The sequence below is a fragment of the Lissotriton vulgaris genome, chromosome 11, assembly GCF_964263255.1.
Source record: "Lissotriton vulgaris chromosome 11, aLisVul1.2, whole genome shotgun sequence".
Taxonomy (NCBI): domain Eukaryota; kingdom Metazoa; phylum Chordata; class Amphibia; order Caudata; family Salamandridae; genus Lissotriton; species Lissotriton vulgaris.
Genome location: NC_141699.1, coordinates 560,343,239 through 560,364,869, shown reverse-complemented (window position 1 = coordinate 560,364,869; position 21,631 = coordinate 560,343,239). Strand labels below are relative to the sequence as shown.

Genomic DNA, 21,631 nt, shown 5'->3' with positions numbered 1-21,631 from the left:
CAGACATCATAAAACAGAGAGAAGTGACTGCGTTGGTCAGTTTCAGAATCAGGAGGGGCAGAGTCAGCACAGTCTGCGAGGGATCAACGTGTCTAGAGGCAAAGCATAGCGGATGTAGCATTGCAGCTAGCAAGTCAAGTGTTTTCAAGCAGAGTGTCCCTAGAGAGATGGCAACACAGAAACAGCATTTGAGGAGCAAGGCTACTGTAAACAAGCACGGTAGGCTTTCACTTTCGTCCAGAAAAAAACCCCAGAAAGGTGCAGAGAACGCCGAACAAAACACGGCTTCCCCGCGAAATAGATGCAAAAAAAACCAAGCTCTCTGCATCGCTGTGGCGGGGGAGCGGGAGCGCATTCCTTTGAAGTCTGATGGGGGGAGGGGGCGGGGGAGCGGCTTGGGAGCTGATTTCTTTGAAGTCTGATGCCGAGGCTCAGACAAACGGTCGTGTGCGAGCGGCTTCCTTTGAAGTCTGATGCCGAGGTGGATGGTATTTGATGTGCAGGAGCCTGCCTCACACGCCTGCCTCACATGAACTGTACGCGATCCGCAGGCTAGGTAGACTTTTCGGACCTGCTTACTATAATCTCGCCTATTCAATCCCTAACGGGATAGAATAGTCGAGACCTAAAAACTTGTGTGGGAGCTTGCGATTTGAGAATCCCCGTAGGTGGGGCAATGGTCATCATGATTTACGATTTCTAAGGGTTGAGAGAATGTCATCAGGGGAACTGTAATGGAATCAATACATTTTCAAAGACTGCATAGCAGTTAGCTTATCTTTAAAAAAATGTCATATTTGACTATAGGTCAGTGGTGTTTAGATCATGATCTCTACTTCCGACTCCTAACCTTTTGAATAGAGTTGCAATAAGTGAAATTCATATTGAGAGTAGGCGCTTCAGGAATTTACGAACCACTTAAAAAGAGCAAATGCAGCTCCACTTCATAATAATGCGTAGAATACAGGTCAAAGGACTCCGAAGTATCAGCCCCATATATGTATGCCCAGGAGCTATTTCCTAAATACAATGTCATTTCAGCCTTATATCGTGCACAATGACTGTGGGAAAATATCAACTTTTGATAACAGATTCTTATTTACAGCACACACCATGCAATGCCTGACTGTTTATACACAGCTTGAACTGAAAACCTGCACTGTATGATATAAAGAGATCCTGGTTACTCTCAGATCTTTAGGCTGTGCAGTAATTGACACAATGTGTACATGACATCCACCAAGCTGAGTGGGTGGGTGGAAAATTAGAAAGTACATTTACCAGCTTCACATGTAAATCTGAAATAACATTAGGCAAAAGCATAGTGTGGGCACATGAAACACATTGGTAAAGGTGCGTCAGCTGAAATAAACTTGATTCCAACCGCCATAAAAAGCTGAAGTGATGGTGACGAAAACAATTATCTCCCAAGGCAATATTTCAATTACAACTACAAGAATCCATCAGCTGATAAGACGACAACGCTCACTTCCAAATCGAATCAAATGTTTTTAGTGGAGGAAACTTTTCTCGCAATAAAGAGAGCTTTAGACCTGCCTGGAAAGATTCTACAAATACAGAGACACACTGTTCTCCTGACATGAAACTGTCCAGATGGTTTCCATTCAAATAAGTCAAAATACACCGTCCGGGCTTTCCGATGATGGTCCACAAGGCATATTTACATTACATTTACAGGACAGAAAATAAGCAGGTCAGGGTCCCAATTTAGGTAGGTAGTAAAATCCTTGAAAGTAGGCTTGGTTTTTAAGTCCATAGAAAAATCATGCTTATCCACCCTCTCCACAATAAATTATGTTTTCTGCCCTTTTAGGCCCTTTATTAGAGCTGGTTCTCGATAGACACGCCTAACCTACTAAATGACATTTTTAAGAACCTCTATGCGCTCTGCCCATAGATATTAATCTTTGTACTGGAGAACCTAAGGAGCTACGTTCAGTGATGTGGTAAACCCTATCCTGCATTATTCAGAGGAGTCAAACATGTGAAGTTAGTGAATCTCAAGTAAGGTTCAGAAAATACCATGGATGAGTTGCGGCAGCCACCACCAGAGCCAGGAACGGTTCCTGGGCTTTTGCCGACAGTACAGTATAGTACACAACCAGTTCATTAAAAGTCATCAGCCAGAGCACCAGGATCTGGCTACCAAAACATTACAACTATTTCAGTTTTCCATGGCAATAAGAACAAAACTCTACTTTTGGAATACCAGAGAATGTCCCTGAATTTATTGTCCAGTTCTGCTTTTCCCCACAATACTGCCTGTAGTGAAACCTTGGAAGAATCACCACTTAGAAGCAGGTTTTCTCTCAAGAGCTAAGGAAAGCTTCTAGTCCTCCATTCGACCCTAAGGTATTACACTATTGTGTTCTGTAACAGCTTCAGTCTTCCACTTATTTCAAATTGAAAGCTTGGAAGCACTACAGAGCAATCTCATTAGCATTTTCATGTGAGGCATTCATCATCCTATAGTCACAGAACTTCTACTAACACAAATCCAATTGTTCTCCCCATTCCTGCATAAACCTCTCCACAATCATGTGGCTGCGATTGGCATCAGGGATTGCAAAAAGGAACATAGCCCGTGCCTGGGGGTGGGGAGAGCGCCAGAGGGTGTGGACTGGGTGGCGGAAGTGGGTTGGTGCCGTACAACTGGACAGGCAATCAATCAATCAGGGCAAGGGATACCAAAAGAAATGGGAAAAAATCTGGAACCCAGGGCGCAAGGTGCAACTACAGAGAAGAGTCTGGGGGTTAGAATATGTTAGAATAAGATGAATCCCCTGAGATATCAAGACAGTATGTTCCCATAACAGAATGTGCAGGTGGAGTAGCTGGAAAAAGGCTGGCCCCTATGTCAGAATGTACTGTACCTATGGCTGTTGTTTTGTGTACAATGTTCATATCTCGATGTTTGGAATATGTCGTCAAGCTTGTAATACTGAGCACTTGTTTAATAAAAAGAATTTAGAAAACAAAAATCGCCACAATCACTTATATCACTGCGGGATACTCTTCAAAGGGAACCGAAGTACACAATGTGTTTTCCGCATATCCATCAGGTTAGAGATGCTGTTGCTGAAAAAGGAACAATGGCATGGCTCTGAAGAGTAGAGAACTCTATTGCCATTAATCATCTAGACATTCCTCGAAGGTTCTCATGTATATATACTCAAGTAAGAGCAAAAGCACTATGTGAGACTTTACTATCCTTTATCAGCAATGCAGGACTGTGCAATAAGATTGACTGAGCCCCTTTCAGTAAAAACAGTATTTATCCCAGAACAGCACCAAGAAAGACAGAACTCAAGATGATGCAAAAGACCAGCCTTTTTGATGAGCACCTCTTTTTCTGTCTAAACTGTTGCAGATTTGATGAGCCAGTTTTCCACAAAAGATGGACATGTGATGTGGTATGCCATAGGCATTTTGTGAACACACCCGGACAGGATTTCAATCAAAATTAAAGACCCTTCAGTTGATGGTTTATGTTCAGGGATACACCTGGGAGCACTCAAAAGTCGTTTGTAATCACTTACCAGCTTGAAAGGTAGACATCTAGAGACCTTCTCTGAATAAAATATTGTTGTGTGGAAGGGGTGAAAAAAAAGGCTCACTGTGCGCTTCGGGTAGGGAACAGGCACTAGTTCATGACCAGTGCCTGTTCCCTAACCGAAGCGCACCCGCTTTAGGTTTTTTCCAAACGGCGGACCCGCCGTCTCAATGATTCACAGGCACTCAAGTTGGGGGATCACCGTTATACCAGTGGTTCCAACACTGAATGTGGACCGGTTACTTGAGTCCCTTTTACTTCGCTTTTTGTACTGGGATCTCCGGCACTCCGGAGCTTTTATTTCCACATTTTCATTAATACGAGGACTTCATTAGTCCCATCCTCGCCCCTTCAGCCGGTTCGGAATTATCACCGGCGAAGTGGACCCACCTGACTCCTACGCTTTAAGTACAGCCCTGAAGAAGTCACGGGATACTTCTCATTGTGACGAAACACGTGTTGGCTGGTTGTGTTCATAAAGATTAAAACAATTTGAAGAGACCATAAACATCTTGCGTGGTTCTTATATGCTAACATTTTGAAATCAAGAGACTTTGGCAAACAGTGCATTTACTTAGTAACGTGTGTCCTGGACTTTGTTTTTCTATTCTGTTTTGCTCTTAGACCAAAACACCTGGCCATCAGCCTCATTATTGTACCATATGCTGCATATTTGCCTAATCCTCCATGTTGACTAAGTTGAATAGAAGCCTACCTCAGTCAATTGTTCTTGTGTCCCTATGGATTTGTCTTACCAGGCAAGAAATTCAAAGAATTTCCCATTTTGGGCTAAAAGAGCCTGACATGTCCCTAAAATCACAGTACAATTATCCTCTCTTAATGCCACATTCCTGAATTATTTTCCTTAAAAATCTAGTCAATTCCTTGAATTATTTCATTCTAGAGGAGTAGAGCAAAGATTATTTGAGTTTGCCAAAAGAACAAAAAAGGTGCAGTGGTCTAAAGTTATGCAAGACCGCATCAGGCTAAGGCAAGGAAAAGTATGCTAATTGTTTGTCTGTGAACAATCAATCAATCAATCAAATCATTTGCAAAGGGCACTACTTACCCGTGAGGGTTTCAAGGCGCTGAGGGGCGTGGGGGCGGGGGGGTGCTGCTGTTTCTGGTCGAAGAGCCAGGTCTTGAGTCGTCTTCTGAAAGTCAGCAGGTCTTCGGTTTGTCGTAGGTTGAGGGGGAGGGTGTTCCAGGTCTTGCCGGCGTGGTGGGAGAAGGACCTGCCTCCAGGTGTGGTTCTGCGGATGCGCGGGACCGCTGCCAGGGCGTGGTCAGCGGAGCGGAGTTTCCGGTTGGGTACGTAGAAGGAGAGTCGGCTGTTGAGATAGGCTGGGCCGGTTTTGTGGAGTACCTTGTGTGTGTGGACCCCGTCGGCAGATTCTTCTGTCGACGGGGAGCCAGTGCATGTTCCTCAGGTGGGGGGTGATGTGGTTGCGGTGCGGGATGTCGAGGATAAGGCATGCAGATGCGTTCTGGATTCTTTGCAGTCTGTTGATGAGCTTGGACGAGGGTCCGGCGTAGAGGGTGTTTCCATAGTCAAGTCTGCTGCTGACTAGGGCCTAGGAGACTGTTTTCCTCAATTTTGTCGGGATCCATCTGTAGATCTTGCAGAGCATGCGGAGGGTGTTGAAGCAGGTGGAGGAGACTGCATTGACTTGTTTGGTCATGGTGAGTTTTGAGTCTAGGATGACTCCCAGGTTGCGTGTGTGGTTGGTAGGGGCCGGGGGTGTCCCCAGTGATGCGGGCCACCAGGAGTCGTTCCACGCTGAGGGGTTGGGCCCGAGGATGAGGATCTCCGTCTTGCCTGAGTTCAGCCTAAGACTGCTTTCCTTCATCTAGTCGGAGACGGCCTTCATTCCCTGGTGGAGGTTGGATTTGGCGGTGAGAGGGTCCTTGGTGAGGGAGAGGATCAGCTGCGTGTCGTCGGCGTAGGAGATTATGTTGAGGTCGTGCTGTTGGACGATGCGTGCTAGTGGCGCCATGTAGACGTTGAACAGAGTCGGGCTGAAGGAGGATCCTTGTGGGACACCGCAGATGATCTCGGAGGCTTCGGATCAGAACGGGGGAGGCGGACTTTCTGAGTTCTACTGGTGAGGAAGGAGGTGGTCCAGTCCAGGGCCTTGTCACAGATCCCTACGTCGTGGAGGCACGTGCGTAGTGTGCGGTGGCAGATGGTGTCGAAGGCGGCGGAGAGATCCAGAAGGATGAGGGCCGCTGTCTCGCCGTTGTCTAGTAGGATCCTGATGTCGTCTGTGGCGTCGATGAGGGCGGTCTCAGTGCTGTGGTTGCTGCGGAATCCTGATTGGGAGGGGTCCAGGATACTGTTGTCTTCGAGGTAACGGGAGAGCTGGATGTTAACTATCTTCTCGATGGCCTTTGCTGGAAACGGAAGCAGGGAGATGGGCCGGAGGTTCTTGTGGTGGCTCGGATCCGCCTTTGGTTTCTTCAGTAGAGCGTTGATCTCTGCGTGCTTCCAGTTCTCAGGGAAGGTAGCGGTCTCAAAGGAGAGGTTGATGATGTTGCGCAGGTGGGGTGGGATGGGCCTGCTGGCTTTGTTGAAGATGTGGTGTGGGAGAGGGTCGGACGGGGATCCGGAGTGGATTGTGCCCATGGTCTTGATTGTGTCCTCGATGCTCACGTTGGCCCAGGTTGTCAGGGAGTCGTGGTTGGTGGGGTGCGTTGGGTACGGCGTGTCAAGGTCTGTAGGGGTTGTCCGGGGGTTGAAGCGGTCATGGATGTCAGTGATCTTGCGGTGAAAGAAGGTGGCGAGGGAGTCGCACAGGCCTTGCGATGGCGGGATGCCGTTGGCGCTGGAGCTGGGGTTGGAGAGTTCCTTCACGATGTTGAAGAGCTCCTTGCTGTTGTGTGCGTTGTTGTCAAGGCGGTCTGAGAAGGAGGTCCTTTTGGAGTTCCTGATGAGGTGGTGGTGGTTGCGGATGGCATCTTTGTGGGCAGCGCGGCTGTCCGGTGTCTTGTTGCTGTGCCATATGTTCTCCAATTTCCGGCAGGTGAGCTTTGAGGCGAGGAGTTCCGGGGTGAACCAGCTGGCTCTTTTGCTGGTGTCTGTGTTGGCGGGCATTTTCAGCGGGGCTAAGGTGTTGGCGCAGCAGTTCATCCAGCGTCCGAGGGTGAGTGCACCATCGTCGGGGTTGGTGGGGTTGGTAGGTGGGTTGAGTGCGAGGCTTGTCTGTAGTTGGTCTTCAGTGTCTTTGCTCCAGCAGCGGCGGGGGATCTGTAGGGTGCGGTGGTGTGTGAGGGGTTTCGGAAGGAAAAGTGGATGCAGTGGTGGTCTGTCCGGGTGAGTTCGGAAGCGTGGCTGAAGGCGACGTGCGGGCTTGAGGAGAAGATGGCATCAAGCGTGTGACCGGCGATGTTGGCCGGTGTTGTGACGATCTGTTTTAGTCCAAGGTTGGCGAGGTTGTCGATCAGGGTGGAGGAGTTGTTGTCGTTGTTGTTCTCCAGACTGAACAGACTGTTCAGTTTCAAACAAAGGCCCACACCCACCCTAAAGTGACATTCTTAATCATAACTACTTCATGCCAATCACCACGAAGGTAGCGGTGTGGGTTACAACTCTTGGTGAATCAGCCAGGAAGCCCTTGGGTAGATGGTTTTGTCAGAAGGACATCCAAATGAGGTTGTCTATGCAGGTTGGGGATGCAGAGGATAAGAAAAACAGTTACAACTACGACCAATTTGGTGGATCTATACAAGTATTCATTCTTGTCCCTAAAGGATAAAGGTTAAATATCATAATATAATTCGACCAACTAAGTGGTCAACATGATTCTGTCTATATCAAAAACCCTGTACCCTGTGAAGGCAAGCTTCATGACGACCACGAAACAAATCACTTTGCCAACATGATTAGTCAAAGATAAAGGGTATAGGAAAACACTTTAAACTGAACAGTCTTGTTTACAGGCACACAAATAAAATAACTTTTCTTGCCTTAGCCTGATGGAACATGCATGACTTTAGACCATTGGCACCACTGGTACTTTTTATATATTTCTGGGGGATTATGTATAGGGTTTGTCTGCTCTCCCATTCCCTCTAGTGATAGTATATCTATGGACAACACTGTGGTTAAAATATGCATTCACAATACGCTAAACATAAGATCCATGGGGGACCTGTTCACAGATGGGGTGGTCAACACCTGGGAACAGATGCAAACACAAGCACATGAGGCATCACTGCTCACCAATTACCATTATCACCAAGTGAGACTGTCGCTGCGCACACACTCCTGAGAGACGAGATGTCAGAGCCACAAAAGTTAGCTTTATGGACATACTTAATGCAGGCTCGATCCCCACAGCACGGGATCTTAATATTATATACATTTGCAAGGACGAAGAGGAACTCGGCTCAGACTAAGTCATGCCGGGAGTAGCTAGACGAACTGGGTGTTGACATACCCGAGGAGCAGCAAACACACTGTTGTTCAGTCTTGAAGACTATCCCACAGAATGGGCAACATCGCTTAATACACTTCAAATACATTCACTGAGTGTCCTACACCCCGGCCCGGTTACACGAATATGGGTTGCTTGAGGATGATAGCTGCATGAGATATGGCCCCTTGGGGACTAATTTTCACTCATCTGGCCTGGGATCCGTATGTTCTGGGCTGCAGTAACCATGGAATTACAAGACATGTCGGAGACACCATTGCCTGAGATACCATTAGTAGCTCTCTTGGGATATGACAAAGACATGCCTAGGACATCCCGAAGATTGGTAGCGCTTGGCATATTACTGGCAAAGAGAAGAATTGCTATGCGATGGATGAAGCGCCCGTTGCCCAAATTATCGGAGTGGTGCACTGACCAATCTTATTCCAATACACAGTCGGTTAATTACAATGCCCTGATGCCGATACACAGCAGACCACGGAATATTTGGGAACCATATCATGCATATCTTAGTCGCAAGGTAGCAGATGAAGGGGAAAGCGAAGAGCGGGTCGAGGAGGGGTAGACTAGATCCGGGGTGTGGTATATAGGCACCACTGACTGGATGAAACTGCAGGTGGTGTTGGTGCGCTCAGATGAGCAATATTTAAGGGTTTGTGCAGATGCTATGTGATCATTGTTAGATATCCTGTTTTCATATGCATGGCGCATTGAGATTGCTGAATGTACCCCACTGACATATGCCTCAATTATCTCGCTCAATATTGCTTGGAATGTATTTTCTCTCTCCAAGATGTTCTCTCCTACAACGACTGACACGATGATGCAAACACAGCTACTGTACTGTTTATCTGCGTATAAAAGGAATATTAAAGTAAAAAAATAAAATATATATATTGCATTCACAGAGAGATGGCTATGATCAAACAATGATTCCTAAATGTTATACTTCTAGGGATATGAGGAAGAGTAGGATCAGACCGGACTGAGGAGTGTTAATTTTGCTGAATCTATGATAGTCTCAAGATTCCCGACAAACAGAATAATGTGTTAACCTAGCTATATACTTAATAGTGTTTTCGCCACTTTCATATTCCATGAAAGGAGCAACCTTCTGGTTTACCGCCATACTAGAATGATTCTTATTGCAAAAATTAGGCTGTAAATTACTTTCCAAACTCTACTCACATTCACATGCCTATATCAAACATAAAAGCAAAAAGAAAGTATCTGAAATACAGTATATATAAACATTAAACCTAATTTGCATTTATGGTTTTTGAGCAAGAAAACAGGAAACAGTCAGCCCAACGATGGCTTCTAGAAGTCCCCTAACTGAAAAGGTACCTTGCATTATGTTTAAGAAACAAGCAAGTCTTCCAGCTTAAGACCTCTGTCATGTATAGTAGGAAGAGCAGAATAAAGCACTACAGGAACATATGTGGGACAGCCCAGCAAACTCATGGTGCATGTTTAAGTTCCTGTTAAGGCCTTAAGTTAACCAGGCTATCCTTCACTTTTTGATAGGGCATAAACAAGAAGTGAACAACAAAGTCAGTGTTTAGGTGTGGGATATGTACAGTGTGCTGTTAAAGGTACCGAGTCTAACAGTATTTATGTTGCACCAGGACACTTCTTTTTAGGGTTGTGTAAAGATGATCTGTAGACACAGCCAGATTGGTGGTGTTGGCCTTGCTATGCGAAAAACAATTCAATTATGCTATTGGGCTTAAGTGTTACAAATGTCACAATTTTTGGGGTTTTCAACTCACCTCGATAGGAGGTATCTGAATAGGCTTTGGCTTTACATCTGTCAAGTACAAGGCACGAGAAAGCAGCAGCAGGGAAGGTGGGACATTCTCTTTCAAATGCAGGTCCAGCCACTGTAGAAAAACACAGAAAAAAAGCAGCAACAAGATGAAATATGAAATAAATGATAGATTTAAAATATATATATATATCTTGTCAGTACTACCTACTACCATCCTCAGAAATCCAATCAACTGTTTCCTATATTCAATGATTAGCCTAAGGTGTATCATGGTATTTACTTCTTTATAACAAATTGGAACCTTTCTCTCATGTAATGGAGGGAAATGCTAAGTCACGATTTATAGAGAGCTTAATTAAAAGATTCACTTATTATTGGCACCAAATAGAATGGTTCAAAATTAAAGTCAATGTCACTCGAATGCCAAAATGTTAACTTAATATTACAAACACCACTCCTTTCTGTGCTTTGTGCTGCATGGAACCTCATCAATACAATGACACATGTTCATTTTGCTTGAGCAGCAAAATCTGTAACCAGTACTCAAATCTATGTACCCAGCTTCCTCCTCTATGCATCAATTCACTTTCGGAATGACTACAAACCGGCATTTGAAATCTTCAGTAATTCTTATACATCAACATAAAATTACATTTATGAGAAACAAACATCTACTCATTACTGCTGATGTCATGATACTTGGTCAATCGATTAGCTACGCTCGTGAGGGCAGTACTGGCCTTGAGAGGTTTTGCACATTCGTGAATGAGCATTACCGATTACCTCAGCTTCTTTTAAGTCCGATACATAAGCCATAAACTCTGGAGTCCCCAGGTTTCATCCGGCCGCTCTTATTTGTTTATTGGGATTTCAATTGTATTCTTATTCAGAAAACACAACAGATCTAGCTTATGTTAAAAAAGGGCAGTACAATCTTGCCACAAGGGTACTTACAAATGAATGGATGGTAGCTCTGTTAAATTGAATTCTTACAAAATCAAAGTTTTCATTGTCAGGCATAAGGATGAAATTTCAGCGCTCTCGAAAACTGCACAATCTGCATTTGGAAAATACAATCAAATCATTGTGCGTCTCTGCTTTTTATGTGAAATATTTGTGTGCACTAACGAGACGCTGAATATTGAGGACAGGAAGCCAATGCACCACTGAATTGTTTTTGCCTCATGAAACCTGATTAAAGTTGATACCAAGTCTGCTAATGGTTGAGTACTAAAATGCACTATGAAGGTACAGAACAGGCTCCAGAAGTCTGGCAGTTCACAAACCATTTTTCAGAGCACTTAGTGGTGATCACTAGCTGACATCAGTACTCAAATCTATTAAGCTGGAGGTATAAGCTTTGGAATATAGTGAAAATACTTATTTTGCCCCCATCCATTCGATTGTCGCAGGAGGGTGTAACTGTTGTCACAGTTCCCTGATAGCAAGTTAACTTCATCAGCGTTTAAAATAATAAAACAAGCCACCCACAGAACTGTCCGTACCGGGAAGATGTAATTTTATAATTTCTATAAGGTCAGGCGTACCAATAAAACACTGTGGAGAAGATCATTCTCACACTGAGCAGACAGCTTACTTATCCAACTTTCTAGATGACCCCGCATTTTTCACCCAGTACATTCTATGTGCCTGAGCCCTCTCGAGTGGCTCTGTCTGTTATTGTTTGTTTTCGCCAGCAAAACACAAATCTTTGCTGGATGGGAAGAGTACCCAAAGTGTTCCCTGGCAAATTAAAAGGTAACTACTGCACGCGATGAGGCTTTAGGGATGCTGATAGTTGGCGACATCCAAGATGCTAGTGAGAGGTCATGCCTGAACAGGGAGTCTAACAAACCTTTTCATATAAAATTCATTATCTCCTCATCATTGCGTGTCCAGTCTCCCCCTTCTCCAGTGTTCTTCCTTACTCTGCCCACCAGAAAAAAACAAGCATTGGCAAAGCCAACAGGTCTCGCTTATGGTGCGCTGCTGTACAACATGGCTAAAAATCAGATAAAACCAAAAGATTTTGCATAAGCGAGTCCTATTGCCTGAGCCAATGCTTGTTGCAGTTGATGTAACTTAGACATGCGTGTGCCACAAGGCAGCCGCGCCGGTGGAGGGAGTTCCGTGGAGCAGAGAGGCGGGCGGGGGAGGGGCAGGGTGGGGGTTGATAAAAACCGGAATATGGATAATTGGAGATAAGTAAACAATTTAATAAATAAAACAAATTTCGTAGCGCACCCTGCATCGCAAAATGCGATGCAGGGCGCGCTACGAAATTCGTTTTATTTATTAAATTATTTACTTACCTCCAATTATCCATATTCCCGTTTTTAGCAACCCCCCCACCCTGCCACTCCCCCGCCCTGCCTCTCTGCTCCCACAGAACTCCCTCCAGAGGCCGCGGCTGCCACAAGGTGTTTTTTGTGTATACATGACTCGGTGTACTCAGACTGCACAGAAAGCATTATTGCTGATGACACACTGAATGGAATAGAAGATGGAGGTAAAGTTCCATGCTGTCTATGTAAACTGGATATCCTTCAGGTGGCTTCCCACAGCCGCCGCCTAGTAGCCAATTTCCAAGAGTTTAGGAAAGCTCTGCTGGATAATAAAGTATTAAACAAGAATCAATTTTGCTCCTTTACTTCTCTACCAGATCGCAGAACTAAGCTTACACTTTTTTTTAAAACATCTGGCCTCCAATTTGCAGAGAACAGCCTAAGGAAGTTTGGAATGTCGCCTTTGTAATACACATTTCTTTGATCAATTCGAGCTGTTCCCCCTAGTAGGAGAAAATTCACGAAGCTGTGCCCATCTCAAATTAGTCTAAGTTGTGGATTTTAAAGATGCATACCTTTCCATTGGCTAGTGCTTCCTGCAGGTATCCCTGAGTGTGATAAGTGCCGGTCCTCCAGGACCAGTTCCATGTGCTCATTTAGACTCTGAAGCGGTTGGTGCCCCTCCAACAAGGCTAGAGACAAGTTTATGCCTTCAGAAAAAGTGAGCTGTGAAGACCTGTGCTCTAGTGATCTGGGAGAAGAGGAATCTCTGACTCTTTGAGCAAGACTCAACTATGTGAATCTGCATCGAGGACATCCCAACTAACCGAGTAGGCCTAGAAGCCAAGAGAGCCTGCAGCACGCTGGCAATGGTTGTAATCCAAAAAGGTTTCCAAGTCATAATTTACAAGCGTAAAAACCTGAGGGAAAAGAACAATTCTCAAAGAGCCTTGCTCAGGGAAGAAGTAAAGGAACTAATAAAGAGAACAGTGCTTTGTGGACTCAATGAGACGAACCACTTACCTGTGTTTTAAAAATAAGGATACCAACAACACTTCAAATGTCACTTTATGCTTGTAGAATCTCGAGGTTGAATGGGGTATTTAAAAAAGAAGTAAGAAATCAGTTTAGCTATTACTATATTTTTCTAAAAATTGTTTCCACTGCTGAAAAAGTGTTTGAGATACAGCACATGGGCATTCCTGCGCAAACCTCTTGGAATCTACGAAGAAAGCTTTCTTCAGGTGCATTCGAATAAGTCGCCCACCAATTTTTATAACCTGAGGAAGGGTTCTGTTAAAGCAGAAAAACTCCCTTAACATCACTAAAATAACTTGCCTCCCTTAGTAGAGTGGGTGGGGCCAAACATTAAGAACAGAGGGAAGGTTATAAAGTTAATGCAAACCAAATCAGGTTAACACTATGTGATGGAATTTCTAAACAGATTATGTCAAATGAAAATAAGTTGCTAAAGTCTCCCTCAAACCGGGAACATCAGTTGGTTTCATGCTGTCAGGCAGTTAGGAAGTAAATACAGCGAAGGGGGTGAACAACTATAGGATTTATATGATTCCGCAGCAGAGGCAATTGCAAATGGTTCCCAGTTCTGGAGTTTTAGCTCTTTAAAAAGAAAAATACTTCAGGTCCAGATTTACTAAAAAGTTGGGCGCTGAGTTAAAATTTGCACCAACAGAAAATTGCAGAAGCGTTTGCAGTGCCATATTGACTAAGCTATACATAAAATGGAGTTTTAGAGCAACACTATGCTTTTCACACACCGCAATGGCAAGACAAAGGGGTCTTGTGAGGAAATTTTACTCAAGATACTAGTTTCTTTGAACCGTCCAAGGTTAAACCACATGTGCAATTTTACAAATATTAAACATGGGAATTTCATGTGTTATTCTGCTTTTCCACTGTTTGCACCTGGTTTAATTTTGTGCTAGGATTTCATAAAAAGACAAGGAATGCTTCTTTAGTAGGCCTGGCTCAGCATGAAATCGTAAAGGTCTTTGTGCTGCATTTGCTTGCTTAAACCTGTTTGAATTCATTATAATTGATTTGCATACAACTCAACACAGCCAGTAAGCACTGTACTTGTTTCCACTTTTAGAGCCGCTTGCTTTGCATAGCCACACTTGATGTTGCATACAAGCACAGTAAATCAGAGTCCTGGTGTCTCAAACAAGTTGCTCACCTGGACAATCCATGAATCAGAAGAGCTGAATAAAATGTCAGAAACAAGAACACTCAGTTCTAAAACAAAATAGGGCAAAATGTTCAAATAATTAATTAAAAGAATCAGTGAAACAATGGTTCAGTTTCTTCTCTAGACAACAAAGCAGTTTCAAATTTGATGCTGCGATTTCTGATTGGCTTATTGATGCGGCTAAAGCTAAGCAACCAAAAGGAAGCAGAGGGTAATGTTCTCATCTTTATGCTGCCGAAGAGGCTAAGGGAGGCAAGAACATCCTTGTACCAGTGACTGGGCAGATGGAGATCAAAAAGAACTGATTGGTCCTTAAAGCACCCCCACCCCACATGAGGGTTCTGTCTTTGGGTATAGGCCAGAGGGTCTCAGGGGAGGGCTCTTGAAGAAATCTGGAGCACCTAGTGCTGTGTTATTTCTTGAGTTTATCCTGGTTAGTCCTGTAACTGAAATACAATAATTTAAATACAGCAGTGACGTGGGGATAATCAGTCAGCTTAACAATAAGCTCTATATGGCAAGGTTTAAATGTATTTAATGAAGTTAGTTACACAGTGCTACAACACAACCAAAAGTAGCTTCAAGGTGTTTTAAAAGATTCTAGAAAGGAACATAGGCCTTGCACACAAATAAAGATCTACAGACGCATAGTCCCAAAATAACGTCCAGAGATACAGCCACAGAGGTCGTACATCTCCGTCAATGGCTCAAAAGTTAGATTGGATTTATGCAGAGAGGGCCTAGCTGCAATACTTAAATGTCACAAACCGGCTTGGTGGTTGATGATGTGATATGTATGATTAGAAATATGCAAACAAACTTCCTCAATTGGATAAGAATTACAGAAATGAGGAAGGGAGCTGTCTGAACGAGAATGTACCTTCAAAGTTCTACGAGCATACATTTTTTACGTCTAATTTTTATGCTTCTTTTTGTCTTTACTTTTTTCTTAATGTTCCCCATTTGCTTTGCTAAATGCTTGACCCTTTTTTACTTGTCCTTTTTTAATTCCCCTCTCTTTGCCCTTAGGATGGTAATCTCCCATAATTCCCTTTATCTCTGCCTTTTCCTTAAGTTGCTTTTCATTCTAATCAGATCTCCTTCAGATTCTTTTAAAGTTTAGTGTGACTTGTTAGTGCTTTCTATATTGTTGGCAAACATATTGTAGTCTATGCATACTCTAAAGGGCTTTGCTACACCTACCTTCAGCAATTCCCTTTTTTGGCTGAAGAAGTTTCTCCTGCTGGTTTGAGACATTTGACCCACATCTTGGATTAGCACACAGGAGTATTTTAGTTTCACCTTTTTTCTATTGACTATTGTATATATTATTCCTCCTCCACGGGAATGCATGATGGATTATTTTACATCTGAAAAATACACTTTGTCGTAACAGGGAATTCTTAACCTCATCCATCCATTGTATACACAAAATGGTCTGTATTTATGCTTTACATTGTCGCAGGTACTGTATTGCTTTTGACAGCATCTGAGAACAAATGACAAACCCCTTTCTTTTGCTAAAGCTTGTTTTCATTTGGGGGTCCTCCAAGCTCCTTTTTTACCTCTTATCTTCCTCTAATTTCCCGGATCACCCACTTTTCCCATATTTCAAAGTCTTTTTTCTCCAAATCTTCACTACTTTTTCCAGAAGTATTATTTTACAATTGCTGATTTCAATAACTTCTCCTTGAAAAGGTAACAGTACCTGGTTTCGACTACAATAAATCCGGAATTCGTGGTATAGCTGATGCTCCAAGTACTGTTGCTTCTCGGAAAACAACAATCCGGGTTACCTCGGTTAAAGGGAACATAAAGTACCTTGTGGGCATCTTGACCTTGTCATGCAACTCTTTCCAGAAATTAAATTCTGCATGCTTTTTTTCATCTTGTATAAAGAGCTGCTTGGATGGGGAAAACTTTAAATGGGGAACGATAACTCGCATCTAAATGTATTTTGTTCCTGGTTTCACATATGTAATCTAATGCATAAATGTATATGGGCCAATACGTTCATGGGAGTGAAAGGGAAAGTTCTTTGTATGTCTGTTGTTGAGAGGGCCTAGCAGCTCCAGAAGAAAACGCATTGTTTCATCCCAATAGAAGGCCATCCATTAATGGTCATCAGCCATATAAACATGGTTAGATGATACCTATCCTACAATTCACCAGATAAAGAGGTTTTCGCTTGTACAAAGGTGTAGAACCTACAACTTGAAGAGATAAGCTCCCCTACTTGGCAACTATAACATGTACAGGTGGAGGTATAGCAATTCCGCAAAAGCCACTGGAAGACCAACTAGATTATAGCAGCTAAGTACTCCAATGCATTAAAATACAGAGAAAATACAAACAAAACTAGTCTGCAGGTGATATCGTACACTGGTTAGATTTGATTTCATGTATGCTGGCACACCAACCCTAGTCAATATAGTGAAATGTTCAATACTTGGTGGTCGTGAAGTACCGCACAGGCCTTCTCAAAATCTACATTTTCCTTCATCAACTGTATTGCCTGACAAAATAATTTCATCGAATTAGCGCACACGCTATCAAAGACTGCATCTACCATGATGCTCCTGGGGTACACCTGCTGGTGGGTGGAGTCGGAGTGCGACCCCTTCTTTACAGTTAATTGGCTCCCTCGAGCTAGAGCGGACGAGCTCGGATCCCGCACCCGCGCCTTGAGAGGTATCAACCTGAGAACACTTGGCAGCCTGCACAGCTAACCCCCGAAAAACCTACACTCTGCTGACGAGGAACAACAATTCCGAAACACCGGTGTCCAGAGTTGGTGCTGCAACCTTGCTATAACACACTTTTCATCGAATTAGCGCACACGCTATCAAAGACTGCATCTACCATGATGCTCCTGGGGTACACCTGCTGGTGGGTGGAGTCGGAGTGCGACCCCTTCTTTACAGTTAATTGGCTCCCTCGAGCTAGAGCGGACAAGCTCGGATCCCGCACCCGCGCCTTGAGAGGTATCAACCTGAGAACACTTGGCAGCCTGCACAGCTAACCCCCGAAAAACCTACACTCTGCTGACGAGGAACAACAATTCCGAAACACCGGTGTCCAGAGTTGGTGCTGCAACCTTGCTATAACACACTTTTCATCGAATTAGCGCACACGCTATCAAAGACTGCATCTACCATGATGCTCCTGGGGTACACCTGCTGGTGGGTGGAGTCGGAGTGCGACCCCTTCTTTATAGATTATAGCAGCTAAGTACTCCAATGCATTAAAATACAGAGAAAATACAAACAAAACTAGTCTGCAGGTGATATCGTACACTGGTTAGATTTGATTTCATGTATGCTGGCACACCAACCCTAGTCAATATAGTGAAATGTTCAATACTTGGTGGTCGTGAAGTACCGCACAGGCCTTCTCAAAATCTACATTTTCCTTCATCAACTCTATTGCCTGACAAAATAGACCATCATCCTTGACCTAATAACATCAGTGATGAAAGTGTTTATACACTAGTTTTACCCAGAAGCAAAGTGATCTGTTAAAATGCTAGTAACCTCTGCCACAGTCCTTTTTTAGGTAGATCACAACTTTATTCAATGAATTACTTTGGGATGGAGCACGCCCTCGGGTTAAATTGAGCACACTTTGGAGAAGGCGGAGTGTCACTCCCAGATTTTGAATATTATTTATTATATGGTCTCTCAATTGCAGCATCTTGAGCAGTGGCCGGCAGATACCCCTAACAGAGAAAGATGCTTTGGGCGGGCAGTTACCCTCAGATCCCCTGGAGAACTGGGTGAAGTGGCATATTTAATAGCCCTAATGCCTCAGGCCTGGGAACGTTTCTGTAAATTTGGTGTAAGAGGAACACCTTTTGCGTCTACTTTGGAGATCAGGACTTACCAGAGCTTCCACAATCTGTAAACTGTAGGAACGCAGGCAGGATGGATCGAGGGGGGCTGACAGGAATTGTGGGACCTGTATCAGGGAGAGGTGTTTATACCGTTTGAAGGAGGCCAGGAACTTATTTCAGATTGGTCTGGGTCAATTGTTGACCTTTGCTAGCAGCACCCAGATGCTTGAGGGACTTTCCGGGTGAGCCCCTAGAATCACACATGCCTAATGCCATTGTGGAACTACAGGAGGGAGGCAGATGGGCCTCATTGATTTATAAGTCAATGCTGTAGGATAAGATACATGAGCCTCTGACAATACTTGCTAACTAGGAACATTATACTGCTGACTCACTTACAGATCTGGAGTGGGACAGGATACCTGGGTACCACAAAGAGGTAGCCAGCAATGCAAAGGAAAATGCTACTTACCCAGTATTCATCTGTTCTTAGCATGTTGAGCTGTAAAGCCATGTACTTTTCATAGATCACCATCTAGTGTTGGGTCCGGATGTTTGCACTTTGTTTTTCTTCGAAGAAGTCTTCCAGTCACGAGGTAGGTGACTCCTTCTTTCGGTGATAGTGAGCATTGGTATTGATTCCATTGTTAGATTGTTTTCCCACAGAGGGTGATAATGGAGGTAGTAAGAGTAGCAAAAGGAGATGTCCATGAATGCATGTATCTAAGTAAGATGTTACTGCAAGAGGTATCAGTACCGGGGAGGCGGGTGGGGGTGCATATGACTCTACAGCTCTACATGCCAAGAACAGAAGCATAATGGGTAAGTACCATTGTCCGTTTGAGGCATATGAGCTGTAGATCATATACTTTGCATAGACTACATATCAGTTATCTCCCAAAGTGGTGGCTAACCTGTATCTGTTGCAGTGGTCTGAAATAGTGTACGTAAAACTGCCTAGCTTACTCTAGCTTGCTGTCTTGCTAACACATCTACACAATGGTGTTGTGTGAATGTGTGAGGTCTAGACCATGTTGCATCTTTGCATATGTCATCTATGGGTATATTTCATAAGAATGCCATAGAAGCCCCCAGTTTGTGTGTAGAGTGTGCTCTAGGGGGAACTGTTAAAGTTCGTTTTGCTTTTGCGTAGAATATTTGAATGCACTTAATATGGGATTGCTTTTATGTGGTAGAGCAAAAGCGACAAAAAGTTGATTTGTGTTACGGAAAGGTTGTGTCCTTTCTATGTAATAAAGCAATGCTCTTGTTACATCTAATGTTTGTAAGGCACGTTCTGCCACCAAATCTGGTTGAGGGAAAAACACAGGTAGCTCAACAGATTGATTGATATGAAAAGCAGAAATGACTTTAGGGAGGAATTTAGGATTAGTCCGAAGAACCATTTTATTTTGATGCATTTGTAAACAGGGTTCTTCTATAGTTAATGCCTGAAGCTCACCCACTCTTCTGAGTGATATGATAGCAACGAGGAAAGCGACTTTCCATGTGAGAAAGTGCAGTTCACATTTGTGCAATGACTCAAAGGTGGATGCATTAGTCTTGTGAGAACAATGTTAAGATTCCACACATGCGCAGGTGGAAGTCTCGGGGGAATTACTCTTTTGAGTCCCTCCATAAAGACTTTGATGACAGGCACTCTAAAAAGAGATAGATGTTGCCTATTCTGGAGGCATGCAGCTATTGCAGCCAGATGTAAGAGCATGGCCATGTACGCTAAATTAGAGGGCTGCAGATGTAACAAATAACATATATTATTTTGTACAGAAGCATCAAGTGGGTTGATGTGATTGTTATTACAGTATATCACAAACCGCTTCCACTTAGCTGCATAGCAGGCTCTTACGGTAGGACGTCTAGCCTCTTTGATAATATTCATGCAGTCTGGTGGTAAATTAAGATAGCCAAACTCTAAGACTGCAGGAGCCAATTAGCCAGATTGAGTTGAATAAGGTCTGGATGTCTTATGTCTCCATGGCTCTGTGTGAGGAGACTGGGTGTAAGACATAGTTTTTAGGGAGGAACTACTGAGAGTTCCAATAGGTTTGTGAACCATGGTTGACTTGCCCATGTGGGAGCAACTAGGATTAGTGTCAGGGACACATGTTTGAGTTTCCGAACCACTCATGGAATGAGTGAGAGAGGCGGAAAAGCGTAAGCAAATATCCCTGACCAGTTCATCAATAGTGCATTGCCTTTGGACAATGGGCGTGGATACCTGGACGTGAGGTTTGGGCATTTTGCGTTTAGGTGCGTGGTGAACAGGTCTATGTCCCGGAAGTCCCACATTTGAAAGAATTGGAGGAGAACTTGAGGGTGTAGTTCCCATTCATGGATTTGCTGTGTCTGCCACCTGATTGTCTACTCCTGGGAGGTGTTCTGCTAGGAGATAGATTTTGTGATGAATGGCCCACCTCCAGATGTCCTGGGCTAGGTGGGACAGTTGGAGGGAGTGGGTTTCCCCCTGTTTTTGAATGTAGTAATGGCTGTCATGTTGTCTGTACGAATAAAAACAGCCTTGCTTACTAACTGAGCTTGAAATGCTTTCAAAGCCAGAAAAATCGCTAACAGTTTTAGATGATTAATATGAAGCTGTTTCTGCTGCAAGCTCCAAATGCCCTGAATTGTGTGGGGTTGGAGATGCACTCCCCAACCTGCCAGTGATGCGTCTGCTGTCGGTACTATCTGTGGAACCAGGTCGCTGAAGGGCCACCCGTTCAAAAGGTTTTGTGTGTTCCACCACTGAAGAGAGCGATGGGTGCGGCCGTCTACCAACGCTAGATCTGATAATTAACCTTGAGCCTGGTTCCACTGACGTGCTAAGCATTCCTGTAGGGGACGCATTTGAAGTCTTGCAAAGGGAACTATGAAAATTCAAGACACCATCATTCCCAGTAATTGCATGAACACTCGAGCTGGTAAGGAGTGAAGAGGCTAAAACTGAGAAATCAGGTTTTGAGTATTCCTGATTCTGGCTGGAGTTAGGTATGCTAGAGTTTTTTGTGTGTCTATAGTAGGTCCTAGATAGTCTTGAGACATGAATTGTTGGAGATGGGATTTGGCCTGATTTACTGTGAATCCTAGTTGGTGAAGCAGATGCAGTGTTTTGTGTGTTGTGTAGACAGCTGGTGTGCAAACTGGCTTTTATGAACCAGTCGTCTAAATATGGGAAGACGTGAACAGGTTGTCTACTCAGGTGGGCTGCTACTGCCGAACATTTTGTGAAAACCCTGGGAGCGGTTGTCACTCCGAAGGGAAGCGCTTTGAATTGATAATGTTGGCCTGCTACCACAAACCTGAGGTAATTGCGGTGCGTAGGGTGCATTGGAATATGAAATTAGGCATTCTTTAAATCCAGAGTGGATAGAAAGTCGCCTTGCTGAAGTAGAGGAATCACTTGTTGGAGTGTTTACTATTGAAAATGGTCTGATTAAATGAATAGATTTAATTTTCTGAGGTCCAATAAAGGCCTCAGAGAGCCGCCCCTTTTGGGAATTAGGAAG

The 21,631-nt window shown here is 43.9% G+C and overlaps 1 protein-coding gene across 9 annotated transcripts in view; it reads right to left on the bottom strand.

Moving 5' to 3' along the window:
• LETM2 (leucine zipper and EF-hand containing transmembrane protein 2) overlaps nt 1–21,631 on the bottom strand; it is a 309,166-nt gene that overhangs the window by 90,763 nt on the left and 196,772 nt on the right. For all 9 annotated transcript variants that reach the window (XM_086943645.1, XM_086943644.1, XM_086943646.1 and 6 more), the window contains one exon: nt 9,783–9,893. In XM_086943645.1, coding sequence (XP_086799771.1) covers nt 9,783–9,893 — 111 coding nt within the window. The remainder of the gene's footprint in view (nt 1–9,782; nt 9,894–21,631) is intronic.